This window comes from Bufo bufo, chromosome 1 (genome assembly GCF_905171765.1).
Source record: "Bufo bufo chromosome 1, aBufBuf1.1, whole genome shotgun sequence".
NCBI classification, from domain to species: domain Eukaryota; kingdom Metazoa; phylum Chordata; class Amphibia; order Anura; family Bufonidae; genus Bufo; species Bufo bufo.
In genome coordinates, this window is record NC_053389.1 from 524420852 (window position 1) to 524442028 (window position 21177).

General features: G+C 40.3%; 1 protein-coding gene across 1 annotated transcript; it reads right to left on the bottom strand.

The window, feature by feature from the left end:
- Nucleotides 1–7018: 7018 nt before the first annotated feature.
- On the bottom strand, nucleotides 7019–9627 carry FEZF1 (FEZ family zinc finger 1). Its single transcript, XM_040413765.1, has 4 exons — nucleotides 8887–9627; nucleotides 8671–8805; nucleotides 7483–7615; nucleotides 7019–7326 (listed from the first exon to the last, which is right to left on the bottom strand). The coding sequence occupies exons 1-4, from the start codon at nucleotides 9625–9627 to the stop codon at nucleotides 7019–7021; spliced, it is 1317 nt and encodes a 438-aa protein (XP_040269699.1).
- Between the last annotated feature and the right edge of the window lie 11550 nt (nucleotides 9628–21177).

Consider the following 21177-nt stretch of genomic DNA (forward strand, 5'->3'; position numbering starts at 1 on the left):
AGATAGATGATAGATAGATAGATAGATAGATAGATAGATAGATAGATAGATAGATAGATAGATAGATAGATATTAGATAGATAGATATTAGATAGATAGATAGATAGATAGATATTAGATAGATGATAGATAGATATTAGATAGATAGATAGATATTAGATAGATAATAGATAGATATTAGATAGAGAGATAGATATTAGATAGAGAGATAGATATTGAATAGATAGATAGATATAAGATAGATAATAGATAGAGAGATAGATAGATAGATAGATAGATATTAGATAGATAGATAGATAGATAGATATTAGATAGATGATAGATAGATATTAGATAGATAGATAGATATTAGATAGATAATAGATAGATATTAGATAGAGAGATAGATATTGAATAGATAGATAGATATAAGATAGATAATAGATAGAGAGATAGATAGATAGATAGATAGATAGATAGATAGATAGATAGATAGTGGAATCAGAGTGAAATACCTTGTGGCCAAGTCAGGTCCTCTATACATTTCTAAAATATCTTCATCATTAGATAGATAGATAGATAGACAAATATTAGATAGATAGACAGATATTCCATAGATGGATAGATATTAGATAGATAGATAGATATTAGATAGATAGATAGATATTAGATAGATAATAGATAGATATTAGATAGAGAGATAGATAGATAATAGATAGATAATAGATAGATAGATAGATAGAAAGATATATATATATTAGATAGATAGATATTGAATAGATAGATAGATATTGAATAGATAGATAGATAGATATTGAATAGATAGATATTGAATAGATAGATATCGAATAGATAGATATCGAATAGATAGATATCGAATAGATAGATAGATAGATAGATAGATATTGAATAGATAGATATCGAATAGATATTGAATAGATAGATAGATAGATATCGAATAGATAGATATTGAATAGATAGATATCGAATAGATAGATATTAGATAGATAGATAGATAGATATTGAATAGATAGATAGATAGATAGATAATTATTGAATAGATAGATAGATCGATCAGAACTAACCGTGTCTGACACTGATATTACCGCACTTGATAACTGACATGTCCTTATGGCAAACCAAGAAATTGTATGTTGTACTACTGAATCCACCTTGCCTGTCACTGTGATACATGAACTGGTGCATGCACATCACATTTACAATCATTTATTATCCTTTCACAAAGGCAAGAAAATGTTGAAAAAAATGGAGTGTAATTAATTGAAACGAATGTCAAGTGCAAGGGACACCTACAACTATCTCCTCATCCTATTATACCTACAGCAAAGGACTGCGCATATATATAATCTTCAGACCCTATTCACCCTGTTCAGTTTTATCTCAGGACCTACACACACGTCTATACATTGCTCTGCTGCTGTGTGCACATATATGTACATGTGTCTGTGCACGGATCACACCTGTAACATTGCTCTGCTGCTGTGTGCACATATATGTACATGTGTCTGTGCACGGATCACACCTGGAACATTGTGCTGCTGTGTGCACATACATTTACATGTGTCTGTGCACGGATCACACCTGGAACATTGTGCTGCTGTGTGCACATATATGTACATGTGTCTGTGCACGGATCACACCTGGAACATTGTGCTGCTGTGTGCACATATATGTACATGTGTCTGTGCACGGATCACACCTGGAACATTGTGCTGCTGTGTGCACATATATGTACATGTGTCTGTGCACGGATCACACCTGGAACATTGTGCTGCTGTGTGCACATATATGTACATGTGTCTGTGCACGGATCACACCTGGAACATAGTGCTGCTGTGTGCACATATATGTACATGTGTCTGTGCACGGATCACACCTGTAACATTGCTCTGCTGCTGTGTGCACATATATGTACATGTGTCTGTGCACGGATCACACCTGTAACATTGTGCTGCTGTGTGCACATATATGTACATGTGTCTGTGCGCGGATCACACCTGGAACATTGTGCTGCTGTGTGCACATATATGTACATGTGTCTGTGCACGGATCACACCTGGAACATTGTGCTGCTGTGTGCACATATATGTACATGTGTCTGTGCACGGATCACACCTGGAACATTGTGCTGCTGTGTGCACATATATGTACATGTGTCTGTGCACGGATCACACCTGAAACATTGTGCTGCTGTGTGCACATATATGTACATGTGTCTGTGCACGGATCACACCTGTAACATTGTGCTGCTGTGTGCACATATATGTACATGTGTCTGTGCACGGATCACACCTGAAACATTGTGCTGCTGTGTGCACATATATGTACATGTGTCTGTGCACGGATGACACCTGGAACATTGTGCTGCTGTGTGCACATATATGTACATGTGTCTGTGCACGGATCACACCTGGAACATTGTGCTGCTGTGTGCACATATATGTACATGTGTCTGTGCACGGATCACACCTGGAACATTGTGCTGCTGTGTGCACATATATGTACATGTGTCTGTGCACGGATGACACCTGTAACATTGTGCTGCTGTGTGCACATATATGTACATGTGTCTGTGCACGGATCACACCTGTAACATTGTGCTCCTGTGTGCACATATATGTACATGTGTCTGTGCACGGATCACACCTGGAACATTGTGCTGCTGTGTGCACATATATGTACATGTGTCTGTGCACGGATCACACCTGGAACATTGTGCTGCTGTGTGCACATATATGTACATGTGTCTGTGCGCGGATCACACCTGTAACATTGTGCTGCTGTGTGCACATACATGTACATGTGTCTGTGCGCGGATCACACCTGTAACATTGTGCTCCTGTGTGCACATATATGTACATGTGTCTGTGCACGGATCACACCTGTAACATAGTGCTGCTGTGTGCACATATATGTACATGTGTCTGTGCACGGATCACACCTGTAACATTGTGCTCCTGTGTGCACATATATGTACATGTGTCTGTGCACGGATCACACCTGTAACATTGTGCTGCTGTGTGCACATATATGTACATGTGTCTGTGCACGGATCACACCTGTAACATTGTGCTCCTGTGTGCACATATATGTACATGTGTCTGTGCACGGATCACACCTGTAACATTGTGCTCCTGTGTGCACATATATGTACATGTGTCTGTGCACGGATCACACCTGGAACATTGTGCTGCTGTGTGCACATATATGTACATGTGTCTGTGCACGGATCACACCTGTAACATTGTGCTCCTGTGTGCACATATATGTACATGTGTCTGTGCACGGATCACACCTGGAACATTGTGCTGCTGCCCACAGACCCCAGTGATTTGGGCAGTGCTCATTAGCAGCAGCCCAGGTTCTTCTGGGAGAGGAGGACAAGTCCCAGGTCCAGCTGTGCAGCAAGAACAGGTGGGGGACATGAAAAGGACAATGGCTGGAGACTGACGAGCCCTATTAAGAAGTGGTGTAGTATCAGGGAAGGAGCAGCTCCTCATTAATTGGCAATTAGCAGTGATCCTTTTCTGCTCCTCCTCTCATGTGTGATGAGGGTGTTCTGCCCCTTTGTCCCTGGCTGGGGTGCTGAGCCGTCTGTTCCCTCTCCAGTTCCCTCTGTCACATCCACTCCTCAGTCAGGAGCTGGATATTGCCCGTGCTTCTTCTATCACTGACTCAGGTTTGTAGCCGAGATGAGTTTGCCACGTGGTATAACGGACAGTGAGATCTCCGATAGTAGCGGACGGTGAAGCACAATGCGGCAGGAAAGTGACATCTGCCGCCTGTGCCTCCTTTCTTTCTTTTTACTGTATTTGTTGTTTTCAGAGTTTCCAAGTTTTGTATTGTTTAAACTTGGAAACAATGGCATTGACCTGAACATACTGTTAAGTGCTCTTCTACTCCTCCCAGCAGGTCAGTGCGTCCTCATTGTCTCCACTCATTATTTTCTCCTAGCCCCTCTAAGAGAACATTTGTATCATGGTGCAGACAGGCGCCCATCACAGACATGGCACCATCTCCGGCAGTCTGCTCTCTCAATGCCCATACCTTGTGCCATAGATGAGATGAATGGATGGATGGATATCAGATAGAGAGATAGATAGATATTACACAGATATAAGATAAATAGATATTAGATAGAGAGATAGATAGATAGATAGATAGATAGATAGATAGATAGATAGATAGATAGATAGATATTACATAGATATAAAAGATAGATATTACACAGATATAAGATAGATAGATAGATAGATTGATATTACACAGATATAAGATACATAGATATTAGATAGAGAGATAGATAGATATTACACCGATAAATAGATATTAGATAGAGAGATAGATAGATATTACACAGATATAAGATAAATAGATGATATATAGTTAGATAGATAGATAGATAGATAGATAGATAGATATTACATAGATATAAAAGATAGATATTACACAAATATAAGATAGATAAATAGATAGATAGATATCAGATAGAAAGATAGATAGATATTACACAGATATAAGATAAATAGATATTACACAGATATAAGATAAATAGATATTAGATAGATAGATATTACATAGATATAAAATAGATAGATATTACACAGATATAAGATAAATAGATATTAGATAGATAGATATTACATAGATATAAAATAGATAGATATTACACAGATATAAGATAGATGGATAGATAGATAGATATCAGATAGATAGATAGATAGATAGATAGATAAATATTACATAGATATAAGATAAATAGATATTACATAGATATAAGATAGATGGATAGATAGATATTACACAGATATAAGAAAGATAGATATTATATATGACTATTATTTACAGTATAACCTCTAGTTTGAAAAATTAAAATATTCTAAGTCTAGAAAAGATAACTAATTACAGCAGTATTAATGTCAGTGAGCCGATGCTTACTATTCAGTAGATGGCAGTCCTACCAGATATACATGGTGCAGACCTGTGCAGTATATGACGGCAGAAAGACAGACAGACAGCGACTGCGGGGTGAAACTTATTCATGACAAACTCCCATCTGCTACTTGCTGATTGCAGTGTGTCTCCATTGCGCTGTAAGCAATAGTCATAGACTAAATAGCTATCCTATCTATATCTAATTATTCTACATATTTATATCTGTCAACTATCGCATCTACAGTCATTGTCCGTAATTATGACAATTAAAAACTAGTGGCATGAAATTAGATAGAGAATTAGATATAGAATTAGATATAGAAATAGATAGATAGATAGATAGATAGATAGATATCAGATAGATAGATAGATTGATATTAGATAGATAGATATTAGATAGATAGATAGATATTAGATAGATAGATATGAAATAGATAGAATAGCGATGATAGATAATAGATATATATTACATAGATAAATAAATAAATAGATAGATATTAGATAGATAGATAGATAGATATTATATAGATAGATAGATAGATAGATATTATATAGATAGATAGATATTAGATAGATAGATATTAGATATATGAGATAGTTAGATAGATAGATAGATGATAGGTAGATAGATAGATAAATAGATATTAGATAGATAGATGGATATTAGATAGATAGATGGATGATAGGTAGATAGATAAATAGATATTAGATAGATAGATGGATATTAGATAGATAGATAGATGATAGGTAGATAGATAAATAGATATTAGATAGATAGATGGATATTAGATAGATAGATAGATAGATAGATATTATATAGATAGATAGATATTAGATAGATAGATAGATATTAGATATATGAGATAGATAGATAGATAGATAGATAGATAATAGGTAGATATTAGATATATGAGATAGATAGATAGATAGACAGATGATAGGTAGATAGATAAATAGATATTAGATAGATAGATGGATATTAGATAGATAGATAGATAGATAGATAGATAGATAGATAGATATTAGATATATGAGATAGATAGATAGATAGATATTAGATAGATAGATAGATGATAGGTAGATATATAAATAAATAGATATTAGATAGATAGATGGATATTAGATAGATAGATAGATAGATAGATAGATATTAGATAGATAGATAGATGATAGATAGATAAATAAATAGATATTAGATAGATAGATGGATATTAGATAGATAGATAGATAGATATCGCCTAGTATGTTTTTCTGTGGATAGAGAGAAGTTTTGAAGTTGAAAGAGCAATGTGGGGTAGAACATTGTGGCAGCTTGTGATCCGAAGCCTTCTCTAGAAGCAGTATATATTATGAACATATTGTCTTCCAGATGCAATCAGATAGCTAGCGGTCCGGCCACCTTTAGCAGGTCCCTCTAGCCGCCGTGTACACTATGCGGATGCCCCGACCCCTCCTCGGCGGTTCTGGAGTTCAGGAATCCAGCAGCTCACAATGCCTCTGAAGAGGCTGCTAATTACCCTTCCTAATGAACACCACTCGTTTCACTGTTTTGGCAAGTACCCTTCATCAGCGGGTGCGGAGCAGATTGCTGATTTCCCCTTCCTATCCACTACAGATATTAGGGATGTGTACACACATGACTGCTGGAAACCTCCGGTATAGTCAGAACCACAAGGAACGCATTTATTTCACTGGCAAGAATAAAAGGCATCATCATGATACATGGGCTCATCACCAATACAGAGGAGAGGTGCACCCTGCACGACAGCAGCAGAAGGGGAGTCAGTCCTGTGGACAACACGAGGGGATAGACTCTTCTGTGTATGTACAATAAATAATAATACATCATATTCATATAATAAATAGGGCAGAGTCATCACCTCTGGTGCCACCTATACGGAACACACCAAGGCAGGAGTCCAAGCACAAACCATTGTAATACTCAAATCATAGTAATAACAGGTGCATGCACTAACCCGGGCCACCGACATATTGCAGAGCAGGTGTAGTCGGGTCAGCCTGGCGGCCACAGTCCACGGGCAAGCCTCGCACTGTGGGAGAGGGCAGCGAGCAGCTAGAAGTGTCAGTACATGGCCTTCTGGAGGTCTGGGCTGTGGTTTCTGGGAGGCTGGTCCCTGGGTGGTGGCAGCAGGTCCTCGTGCCCTCCTGGTGGCCCTCCAGCGCTGGAGTCGTGCAGCTTGCGCACGTGTTTCTTCAGGTCGAAGTTCCTGCAGAAGCCCTTGCCGCAGGTAAGGCAGGTGAAGGGCTTCTTGTCGTTGTGGGTGTGCATGTGGAAGGTCAGGTTGTAGACCTGGTGGAAAGCCTTGTTACAGATGGTGCACTTGAACTGCTTCTCCCCGCTGTGGGTGAGCTTGTGGTTCTTGTAGTTCCCTGAGAGCAGGAGAAGAGCGCCATTCACTTCAAGTGATCATTACCCTCTCCAGACTAATTCCTGATGATTACTACTCCTAACAGCGCATTATAGACCCATCATCCTCACAGCATTCCAACAAACATATCAACCCCCCACCAGGAGAGGTACAGTACCTTTCTGATGAAAGCCCTTCCCGCAGAATTCGCACACAAAAGGCTTGTACCCCGCGTGGATGCGGGTGTGCGTGTTCAGCGTGGAGCTCCTGTTAAACGCCTTCCCGCACTGGTTACATTTATGCGGCTTTTCCTGCAGGACACACAAAATCGCAATGAATAGCGCAAGAAAATAACATTCTGCTGCAATTTGTACAAGAAAGTGCATAAAAAACGGCGGCAAAAACGGCACGTATGAACACCGGAAAATGGCGAACATTAGAAGCGCCCTTTTCTATCCATGATAACTAGATTGTTTCACAGATTTCCCCAAATGGTTTCTTAATATTTGATTCTAGAAAGGGATTATTATTATTATTATTATTATTAATAATAATAATAATAATAATAATAAAACAACAATAATAATATTAAAACAAAAAGTATACGTATTATTATCATTATTACTATTATTATTCTTTATAGCAGTATATATCATATTTATCAGATAATCATCCTATTCTATTCATCCAGCTGTGCGCTATAATTTACGTCATTATTATATATATTCACCAGGCTAGTCATCCAATACTAAAAAGAATAAACTCCTAAAAACCCAAAAAAATGTAGTAATCAAAAAAAGAATTCATTTACATTCCTCAATATCTTCACCCAAGGAACATGAAGCTTGATCGTCGGTATTTAATGTAAGATCAATTACTTCTCATGTAGACACTTTACAGTGGTTAGCTATTACCGCACTAATGCTTGGATATTATCCAGCATTGTCTGAACGATCATCTATTCATCTGTCAGATGCCGCCTCATGATAAGGGCATTTACTGTTTACCAGGGGCGGGTAGATGATATATTAATAATGTTATTAATAATGATAATAATAATCAATTGCATTATTATTATTATTATTATTATTATTATTATTATTTCTAATGACTTTTTATACAAGATATGTTTTGAACAAGCCGCGCATATTGTAAAAACGCATAGTGTATTTTTCTTTTTAATTGAGCCTTTTTTTCAGTAACCATTTGTCTCTTAGGGTATGGCCACACGTTCAGGTTTTTCGATGCAAATTTTTGAAGCCAAAACGAGGAGAAATGGTAGCTGTCCTTGACCCACTTCTGATTTGGGCTTTAAAAACCGCATCAGAAAACCTGACCGCGTGGTGGTGTAGCTGGCGAATTGTACCTGTGTGTGGATGATCTTATGTCGGCACAGGGTACTGGCTTGGCGGAATCCTTTGCCACAAATCTTGCAGACGAACGGTCTGGCCCCAGTGTGCACCGGCATGTGTCGGGTTAAATTGTAGTGTGCGTTGAAGACCTTTAGAGGAGAGAAGAGAAGCAGGTTTAGGGGGGGAGGAGGGCAGCCAGGTGGTCGGCACCCTGCAGGTGCGGTACTTGCCTTGCCGCAGACCTCGCAGGTGAACACCTTGGGCTTGGGAGAAACGCTGCCGAACTTGCCCGACGATTTGTAAGCGATCTTGTCGGCCAGGGCCTGGCCGCTCTCCTTCATGTAGTGCTGGAAGTGCGCCTGGGACAGGTCTTTGAAGGTGACCCCTGAAGCATACTTCTCCACGGCGGGCACCGCTAGTTTGTTCCTCTCTGCCAGGTAGGACTTCTGAGGCTGGTGCAGGGGGGAGCCCAGGAAATAGGAGGCCACCGGGTGGATGTTGATGCTGGCAGCTGGGTGGCAGGGGGCATCGCCTCTGTTGAAGTAGCACAGAGCTGCTCCCATGGCATGGAAGGAAGAGTGGTTGACCACTCGTGGTCGGACCAGTTTGTACTGGTGCAGAGGGGGAAAGTCTCCTTTTAAAGCCACAGTGCAGTTTAGCAGCTCATTGCAGCTGAAGGCTGGCGTGGTCTCCTGGTGGCTCTTCCTCAGCTCAGTCATCCCTAGTTTAGGGCAATGTTCATAAGTCACCGGTACAAATGGGATCATGCAGGGGATGGACGAGGAGCTGAGGTGAAGGGCTTGCTTCTGCTCCCCCTTCCCCTGCAGTAATCCTGGCACTGGGAGACATTTGGGCTCTGGAGTCCTTGACATTATCCTCTCGATGGAGAAGGCCAGGGGCTTGGGGTTGCTGATCATGTTGGCTCTGGCTGGTAGGACTTTAGATCCTCTGTGCTGCAGACTATTGTCCATGTCTTACCTGCTCCAAGACTTGTCTCCTTCCCAAGACGCCACCTTCCTTGCTTGTCATTGAGCTGCAGAGAGTGGGGCAGTCATCATCTTGGTGATGCAGAAGCTGACTAGGAGCAGCCTAGTGGCCAGGTGCCAATCCATGACATGGGGCAGCAGTGACACCAAACCGCCTGCGTATCGCTGGCAGGCCGCTCAATAGGAAGTGTTGTGTCAATAACGCAGCAAAGATCTCGCCAATCGTTAACTTCCAAGAGGAGAAGGTAAACTAGATAATTGCTCAATTCGTTTCCAACAGTCAACAGGAAAAAAAAAAAAGTTTTTCTCCTTTTCTTTTTCCCTTTTTTTTTCGTGATAGGCGACTACATTTATTGGAGATGAGAGTCCCCCGCCCAGGGAAGGAGGGGGGATGGGGGCGTCCCCCTCCTCTCTTCTCACTCCAGGGCCAGCAATGTTCTTCTTGCTTCACATGACATCATCCGGCAGGTAGAGCACCGGGGACACCTACCTCTCCTTCTCAGAGGACAGTCTCCTGGCCTGCCCTGCTCTGCGCCCAGGTGCCAGGCTGACCCCTCACACAGATCAATCAGCCTATCTGTGCCAGCTCACTGTCACCCGCACCCCCACTGATGGACTAATTATAGACTGGCATAGAGGATGCCTACCTGCACTGCAGATACTATTCTCCGAGGGCTGGGGGACATCCCAAAAATAACCCACAGGTGCACCTGTACATAGCAGCATCTGCCCTGATACTACTGCCTTCATCCTACAGGTGGCTGGAGATGAGGACAGAGATACAGCTAGGAGATACATAGACAGAAAGATAGATAAGTAGATAGATAATCTATTAGATATAATAAATAGAGAGATACTAGATAGATAGACAGATAGATAGAATAGATTAGATATAATAGATAGAGAGATACTAGATAGACAGATAGAGAGAATAGATTAGATATAATAGAGAGAGATACTAGATAGACAGATAGAGAGAATATATTCGATATAATAGATAGAGAGATACTAGATAGACAGAGAGAATAGATTAGATATAATAGAGACACTAGATAGATAGAGAGAATAGATTAGATATAATAGAGAGATACTAGATAGACAGATAGAGAAAATAGATTAGATATAATAGATAGAGAGATACTAGATAGATAGAGAGAATAGATTAGATAGATCGATAGACAAAAAGACAGACAGATACACAAGTAGATTGATAATTAGAGATAGATAATTTTACCAATGTATCTAATCTATCTATCAATCATCTATCTATCTATCTATCTAATATCTATCTATATAATATCTATCTATCTATCTCATATCTATCTATCTATCTATCTATCTATCTATCTAATATCTATCATCTATCTATCTCCTATCTATCTCCTATCTATCTAATATCTATCTCATATCTATCTATCTATCTATCTATCTATCTATCTATCCATCTAATATCTATCTATCTATCTAATATCTATCTCATATCTATCTATCCATCTAATATCTATCTATCTAATATCTATCATCTATCTCCTATCTATCTATCTATCTATCTATCTATCTATCTATCTATCTAATATCTATCATCTATCTATCATTATCTATCTATCTATCTATCTCCTATCTATCTATCTATCTATCTATCTAATATCTATCATCTATCTATCATTATCTATCTATCTATCTATCTCCTATCTATCTATCTATCTATCTATCTATCTAATATCTATCATCTATCTATCTATCTATCTCCTATCTATCTATCTATCTATCTATCTATCTATCTATCTATAATAGTTACCTCTGGTTATAATTTCCTATCCTATCACAGCTCTACAATCTTACAGTCAGTTAGTGTAAATGATTTAGATGTCCTTTCTTTCCCCCTGAACCTCAGTGTGCTCGGCAGTTGTCAGCTCTTGGGACACTGTCAGGGTAACAGGAGCAGGACTTGGGTGCAGTGCACTAGACAGAGAGGTGTCTTTTTTCAGCCTCTCACTTTGTGGGTTGCTAGTTTTCCTGGGCGGCAGACAAAGGAGAGGCTGAGCATGGAGCTGAGCAGCAGATGGATCTTAGTTAATACTTTAATTGCTGCTTTCCCCAAGTATCGGGTTGACAATGCAGCGTTATGTAGCCCCAGTTCTATAGAACCTGTTGGATATGATTAGGTTGTGCCATGCGTGAGCAGTGTGCCATAGGGCACGATAATGTAACGATCGCTGTCAGGGGAGCAGTGGGGCTGGTGTGCTGTAGTAAAGTGCCGTGCCCCGGGCACACCTCACCAGATTTATACCCACCAGGGCATCTCTGCCGCGGCTGTGTACATAGACAGCTCACCAATCTCTGCAGCTCCTAGATGCACATTTCGGTAACACTCGTTCAAGCCCGGGAGACGAAGAGAATATTCCGCCTGCATGGCCGGGAGTGTCACTGATCACTTCTATCTGGCTGGTTATATCTGCTGTAAAAAAAGAAATAAATAAGTTTATGGTATTATACATGATATTATACTCTATCAGTACTGCATAAATGTCCAATCATATTCGGAGAGCAGTGTTTAATTATCTATTGTTTTATATTCTATTCTAATCTATCTCCTATCTATCTGTTCAATATCTATCTTTCTATCTATCTATCTATCTATCTATCTAATATCTATTCAATATCTATCTATCTATCTAATATCTATTTAATATCTATCTATCTATCTATCTATCTATCTAATATCTATCTATCTATCACATATTTATCTATCTATCCAATATCTATCTATCTATCTATCTATCTATCTATCTATCTATCTATCTATCTATCTATCTATCTATCCAATATCTATCTATCACATATCTATCTATCTATCCAATATCTATCTATCTATCTATCTATCTATCTATACAATATCTATCTGTCTGTCTATCTATCCAATATCTATCTATCTATCTATCTATCTATCTATCTATCTATCTATCTATCTATCTATCTATCTATCTTTGTGCTGATGTATTCTATTGAGATTCCTTCATAGCAACTTCCCATAGAGATCAGTCCACTGAGAGGTGGCATTGTCTCCAGCAAGTGGCTAGTGTCTACTAATTTATATTTCCCATAGATCTTCAGCTGACAGGTGGAGCTATTTTATTTATTTTTTACAAAAAATACACCAAAAAAATGCAGATGCAAAAAATACCACTAAAAACACATAAGCAAAGCATCTTTAAGGAGTCTACATAAAAAAACCAAACATTCATGGAGATCATAGTTTTAAATGGCTGAAGCTAAGTGCACTTTGATTGACTGAGGAGTAGTATAATGAAATGCCATTTCACTCATTAGACATGAAAGTGCTGTAAGCTGCAGTAGTTTAGACCCGCACCAATATTGACACCGTTTTTGGTTGCATCCCATATGCACAACGGACATGGTGAGCCCAGAACATGTCCATACCACGGTGGATGGTGAGCCCAGAACATGTCCATACCACGGTGGATGGTGAAGATCTATGGGAAATATAAAATGCAGGACACACTTTTTGTTTTTGTGCTACTGGCATTTTTGTTTCTGGCTTCTTTTCAACAATGCAGCATGCTGTAGCTCTAAGTGGTTTTTTAAAGACTTTTAACAGCACTACTTTTTCTTGCCACTAAAGAACCACAAGGACATTTGGCAAAAAAACACTGTAACACGGTACTTATACCAATATTATTTAGTGTAAAAAAAAACAGCAGGGCCAAATTCATTTGTGTATAGAGCCAAAAACTTATTGCTGGGATTAGCAAAAATCTTTATCACCTAAAGCCAGTAGGGGAAAGGTCTGGGATTGTCATGAATGAGAATTAATATCAATGTCCAGCTGCTAAAAGGCACACCCCTAATTGTTCTTATATTAGTAGACACTAGCCACTTGCTGGAGACTATGCCACCTCTCAGTGGACTGATCTCTATGGGAAGTTGCTATAAAGGAATCTCAATAGAATACATCAGCACAAAGATAGATGAGAGAGATAGATAGATAGATAGATATTAGATGATAGATAGATAAGAGATAGATAGATAGACAGACAGATAGATATGAGATAGATAGATAGATATTAGATGATAGATAGATAGATTGATAGATAGATAGATAGATAGATAGACAGACAGATAGATATGAGATAGATAGATATTAGATGATAGATAGATAAGAGATAGATAGATAGATAGATAGATAGATAGTGATAGATATGAGATATATAGATAGATAGATAGATAGAGAGATAGATATTATAGATATAAAAGATAGATATTGCACAGATATAAGATAGATAGATAGATAGATAGATTGATAGATAGATAGATAGATAGATAGACAGACAGATAGATATGAGATAGATAGATATTAGATGATAGATAGATAAGAGATAGATAGATAGATAGATAGTGATAGATATGAGATATATAGATAGATAGATAGATAGAGAGATAGATATTATAGATATAAAAGATAGATATTGCACAGATATAAGATAGATGAATAGATAGATAGATAGATAGATAGATAGATAGATAGATAGATGAATAAATAGATATATAGATATGAGATATATCGGCTGATTTGTTATACATCGGCTGTTACCAACAGAGGTCCCTGGCATTGCAGGCAATATGCCCTGATTCAAGATGGCGCAAGAGACATCAGAAGGCCAATGCGCATTTGCGGTACCACAAGCACATCGTAACCCGGAAGTATGTTACATACGTCATTGTGACATGCGCAGTCACACTACAGGCACGCCGAAACCGCATGTTCTATGACAGCCGTCTGTGTCCTGCATCCTCCTTCACCCTCCGTTTGCCTGACCCACGCAGTAAGCACTTAGCACTTTATCAGCATATACAGCTGACACCACTTACTGTATGATTGATAATCATGCAGTATTCCTATGTATTTGCACATTTTTATTGTATGTTATATGAATTTTTTAATCGATTATTCACCATATGATTATGCACTGATTTTTATCATGTGACCCATTGCGATTATGTCATATGTACTGTATTTTGTATTTTGATTATCTCAATTGTCATGATTGAACACACCTGGATTGCACATTGATTGTATTCACTCTCACTGGTATATATACCCAGTATTTTGTCTGTACACTTAGCTTGAGAAAGGCTCACACATTGAGCCGAAACGTCGCTTGTCCCGCATGGGTAATTAAAGACTTTTTCTTCTTTTACTTTTTGGAGTGCTGCCCTTTTTGTTATTTCTGTCTATTTGGATTGGCTTTCATCCACGCTGGGCCAGCTGCACCCGCATTTTTTTCTTTTTCTTTGACGGTGCTGCCACTGAACTTTTTTGCTCTCTAGATATGAGATAGATAGATTAGAAAAGAATAGAATATAAAACAATAGATAATTAAACACTGCTCTCCGAATATGATTGGACATTTATGCAGTACTGATAGAGTATAATATCATGTATAATACCATAAACTCATTTATTTCTTTTTTTTACAGCAGATATAACCAGCCAGATAGAAGTGATCAGTGACACTCCCGGCCATGCAGGCGGAATATTCTCTTCGTCTCCCGGGCTTGAACGAGTGTTACCGAAATGTGCATCTAGGAGCTGCAGAGATTGGTGAGCTGTCTATGTACACAGCCGCGGCAGAGATGCCCTGGTGGGTATAAATCTGGTGAGGTGTGCCCGGGGCACGGCACTTTGGATGGAGAGCATCTGTGAACAGAAATTTTCAAGTCTCGCCACAGATTCTCCATGGGATTTAGGTCTGGACTTTAACTGGGACCTTCTAACAACATGAATATGCTTTGATCTAAATTAGAGTTGAGTGAACCTGCCTTTTGGCAGGTTCGAGTTCGGGTTCAGGGTTTAAGTGGACTACGTAATGGATTCCATTCTCATGGAATCCATAACCTAATTCAATGCCGACATGCCAAACGGAAGGCCTTTAGAGACATTCAGTTTTGCATGCTGTCATAATACAAGTGTATGGCCAGCAGAACGGAACCCTCAGGGCTGTCCATACACTTGTATTATGCGGCATGCCGGCATTGAGTTACATGATGGATTCCGTGAGTGCGGAATCCTTTACTTTATTCACTTAAACCCAAACTCGAACCTGCCAAAAGGTTCGCTCAACTCTAAACCATTGCATTGTAGCTCTGGCTGCATGTTTAGAATCATTGTCCTACTGGAAGGTGAACCTCTACCCAGGGGCGTACATAGAAATCATTGGGCCCCATAGCAAGAATCTGAATTGGGCCCCCTAACTACCCACCCCTGGCCCATTCCACCAACTGCCTTGGCTCCTCCCCTGCCACACCCCCTTTGTATTCCTACTGACCCAGAGAATGGGTCAGTTTTGCCGCAAAAGGAATGCCATAGGAACAAAACCTGTAAAACGTTGGTGGAATTGTGTTTTTTTTTTCAATTCCACCCCATAATATGTCCCCCAAAATGCCCGGCACCGCATACAGGTAATATTTATGCCTGGGGGAAGCGGGTGCAGCCAATAGCAGGCCGCAAAGAAAATGAGCCTTCCTGGCATCACCTGCGATGCTAGGGAGGCTCGTTCCCATCGTGGCCTGCTATTCACTGCCTCCCACATCGCCGGATGTTTTTATTCATTGCAGTGGCACCCGTGTGGGCATCAGCCACGCAGGTGCCGGGGAGCGGGCTAAGTATTACCTGTATGAGGTGTTCGGGCATTTTGGGGGGCATTATAGGGGTTGGATAACCCCTTTAACTCCTTGCTGCCTATCCATCACTCAACCCTTCCCCCCAAACACAGCAAGGTGACTGAGTGGGTATGTGCTGCTAGGCAGAAAGCACAATTCATGAGGGAAAGCACACTGTCCTGAGCCCTCTAAGCCTACAACCCCGCAGGCAGGAACTCTGCTTGCTGCATCAAGAATCCCCTCATGAACTTTTTTTTACCTCAAGTCATTGGCGGCTCGGCTGTGGGCAGGTGTAGCGCACAACAGGGGCAGCCGGCAAGTAGTGTTTCTGGGCCGACGGCGGTGATGCTGGGGACGGCCTGACTGACTGTGTTCAGTCAGTGACCGACCTGACCATTCTCCAACTTCTCCTGTCAGGTCCCAGTGGGTGGCTGAGATGAGGCAGACAGGCAACGCATGAGTGGAGCGCGGTATACAACTGCTGTGTCCTCAAAGACAGGGAAGGTCGAGACATCAGTGGCATGTGCTGCCTATGTGCACACAATGGGGGGACGGCGGTTCAGAGGGGGGCCCTGACTGAGCATAGGGTCCTGACCCTATGAGCCTGCAGATATAGTAGGCTGGGCCTACCATGTGCTCCGGGCCCCCCGTGCCACAGGCCCCATAGCAGCTGCATGGTGTGCCTATATTGGCGGTATGCCACTGCCTCTACCCAGTCTCAAGTCTTTTGCAGCCTCTACCAGGTTTTCCTCCAGGATTGCTCTGTATTTAGCTCTTTCCACCTTCCCATCAACTCTGACCAGCTTCCCTGTCCCTGCTGAAGAAAAGCATCCCCACAGCAAGATGCTGCCACCACCATATTTCATGGTGGGGGTGGTGTGTTCAGGGTGATGTGTAATTTTAGTTTTCTACCACACACAAAACGTTTGCATTTAGGCCAAAAAGTTCAACTTTGGTCATATCTGATCAGAGCACTTTCTCCCAAATGCTTGCTGTGTCCCCTACATGGCTTGTGGCAAACTGCAAATTGGACTTCTTATGGCTTGCTTTCAAAAATGGCTTTCTTCTTGTCGAGTACATGACTAATAGTTGTCCTCTGGACCTGAGCTGTGGATCTCGGCAGCTGCTCCAGAGTGACCATGGGCCTCTTAGCTCCTTCTACAATTAGTGCGCTCCTTGCCTGGGTTGTCAGTTTGGGTGGGCAGCCATGTCTTGGTAGGTTTGCAGTTGTGCCATATTCCTTCCATTTTCAGATGATGGATTGAACAGTGCTCCGTTAGTAAATATTTTTTTTTTATAACCTGACCCTGGTTTACACTTCTCCACAACTTTATCTCTGACTTGTCTGCGGTGATCCTTGATTTTCATGATGCTGTTTGATCACTAATGTTCTTTAACAAACCTCTGAGGCCTTCACAGAACAGCTGTAGTTATACTGAGAATAAATCATACACAGGTGGACTCTATCTACTTATTATGTGACTTCTGAAGGCAATTGGTCACACTGGATTTTATTTAGGGGTATCAGAGTACGGGGGGCTGAATACAAATGCACACCACACTTTTCATATTTTTATTTATTTAAAAAATTGAAAACAATGTATCAATTTCTTTTCACTTCACACATACTTGCTACTTTGTGTTGATCTATTATATAAAATCTTAATAAAATACATTTAAGTTTGTGGCCATAACGTGAAAAACTTTACTGTTTTAAGGCACTGTATTAGTGTGCAGAATTATTATGTAACCAAATGAAAATGGGAAATGTTCCATCTCAATTCTTTATTTTCATCTAGTAAAGTGAGAATAGTAAACAACTCAAAATATACAAATAAACATTTCTGATATAAAAAAAAAAAAACAATAATAGTCAGAAGCTTTCTGTCCATGGAGTCTGTCAGTTTCTTAAGCTGTTGATGATCAACTTTTTGTGCACAAGCAACCACAGCCTCCCAGACACTGTTCAGGGAAGCGTACTGTTGTCCTTCACCGTAAATCTCCTGTTGGAGAAGGGCCGACACAGTGGAGTACTTTGATATAAGAAATAAAGCATTGTCCTGCATAAAAAAAATTATGGTTTTCTTGAAAGATGCAGACCTTTTCCTGTACCACTGTTTGAAGAAAGGGTTTGGAAGTTGATTTTTTTTTTAAAATAATCTTTATTTCAACATCTTTTTTCTATGTTCTTTTTTCACATACAGGGGGGTGCGCAGACCCCAACAATACAAGAACACAAACATACAGAGAATAACAACAACTCTTAATTTTTCCAGGGTATCTCACAATACATTGCAATTTGACTCGCCACGTTAATATAGAGCATAACATTATCTTCAACATATACTGCAGTGGGTGTCGAGGCGGTACCCTTACACATTCGGTGGACGCAGCAATAGTTTACCCAGTTTACACTTCAGTTAGATACCAGTCCGTTAGTGAGAATGGACCCATACATAACCCATGTATTTCATTTTCTGACATGTATGCGATAATAAACTTTCTCCATTTTTGAAATAGAGTCTTTGTTTTTTTGTGTTTTATTCTTAATGTGTCTATACGTTCTAAGTGGAAAAGTTTCTTTAATTCCTCTATAATATTTTCTAGCGTGGGTACCCCTGGTTGTAACCACCTCTGCAGAATACATAGTTTCACAACTAAACAAATTGAGTGAAATAAGATGGGAAGAGGCCATGTATTTTGACCTTCAGTCTCATAATGGAACAAAAATAATTGTGGCGTGACTGACACTGTCAGGCCCCAGATATTTTTGACCAGTTCTCCCACTGCCCTCCAGAGGTTTTTGCTATGCGAGCACTCCCATAATCCATGGAATAAGTCAGTATATCCCTGTCCAGACTTTGGACAATTTGTCAGTCTGTCAGGATTATCGGGGTGAGGGGGTATGTTGAATCCAAATATAGCCCTATGTATTATTCTTAGTTGTGCGTCCCTCCAAACCTCATTTATGATATGCTTCCTGACTGTCATCCAGCCTTGGCACATCATTTGAGATCCATTTTCAATTCCCAGTTGTTCTTCCCATTTTTTGTACCCAGCTTCCCTGTCTGTTTGGGAATCTGCCTCTTTTAGTCTGGAGTACAATTGCGAGACAGAGAGTCCCCAGCCCCCAGATCCAATATTTTATCTAGAGTGTTTCGGCTAATTTCTTTGTGGACAACCACCAAATTCGACATAATGGCCTTCCTAACTTGGGCATATTGTATAGTCTGAAAGGGTCTCAAGGAAAATTTGGCTATCAGCTCCTCCTCCTTAAGCCATCTAGGCTCTTGATCATGTAAAATATGCTTCACCAAGAGTATACCCTTCATTCTCCATTCTAAGAAAAGGCTATTTGTCTGTCCCAATTTAAACTCCGGGTTATTCCATAACGGTAAGTGTTTCGACACCTAAAAGAAAGCCAATATCGCTTACGCAAAATCCTCCAGGCCGCTATGGTATCTTTTATTATGATGGATTGTTTTATCCAAGAGGGAATGGTAGATAGTCTTGAATGCAACAACGCCACCAGCGACCAGCGACCACAAAACTGCCTTTCCAAGGATAGCGCCGAGTAATGACTCGTCCCATTGATCCAGTCAGCTATGTGCCTCGCCATACAAGCGAGGTTATACCCCCTGATGTCCGGGAAGGCAATGTCACATCTTTCTTTAGCAGCCATCAATTTACATAATGAGATTCTGGGCCGTTTACCGTGCCACAGGAATGTAGTAAAGGCTTTATTAAGTTTCTGCACATCCTGGTGTTTTAATAGTAAAGGAATTGTTTGTAAGGGGTAGAGCAGCTTAGGCATGGACATCATTTTTAATAAATGATTCCTTCCCATCAGCGACAGTCGTGCCATTGTTTCAGTTCTTTCATTATTTTGTCTATCAGTGGGGCATAGTTCAGCCGATAGATGGACTCCAAGGTACTACCTATACGTATTCCAAGATATTTTATATTAGATTTCGCTATTGGCATACCTGCGATGGATGTTATTTGACTACCAGTCGCAGCACCTTTTTTGTCCCTTAGAAAAAGTTTCTCACTCATGGTTCGATTTATTCGGAGCCCAGAGAAAGACCCAAAATATGTCAAAATTTGCATTACTGTATGCAGTTCCCCAATAGGGGCTGCCATAAATAACACTATATCGTCTGCGAAAAGTCCTACTCGCAGCCTTTTCTTACCCACTTCCAACCCCTCAAACACTCCTTGCGTGTCCAAATATCTCGCCTTTGGCTCGATAGCCAGATCAAATAGCAGGGGGGATAGTGGGCAGCTCTGTCAGGCCCCCCTTTGAAGACTGAATGGACTGGATATATAGCCTGCATTGTATATCCTTGCTTTAGGGTTATGGTAAATCTTTTCTAGCACTGTTCTGAAAAGGCCTGTGAAACCCATTCCATCTAAGACCAAGTTCAGCCAGCTCCAATTTAGGCTGTCAAAAGCCTTCTCGGCATCCAATGTTACTATGGCAGGATTCCGCCCAAAATATCTCTCCGTCTTTGCCACCGATAAGGTCAGCAAAACTTTCCTAATATTGGTGACAGCAGACCTTCCCTTAACAAAGCCAACCTGGTTGGGAGATATAAGCAAAGGTAGTATGTTGGCCAGTCTGTTCGCCAGGACTTCAGATAGTATTTTCAAATCCTGGTTGATCAGAGAGATCGGTTGATAAGACGAAGGGTTATCCGGGGGCCTCTCCTCCTTATGTATTAGTGTGACATAAGCTGTGTTCATATGCTCTGGTATGTTGTTCCCTGCAGCTACAGAGGCATACAAAGTGGTGAGCGTCGGCGCTATCTGCGTACACAAGGCTTTATAAAAGTCAGGGGTGTACCCATCGGG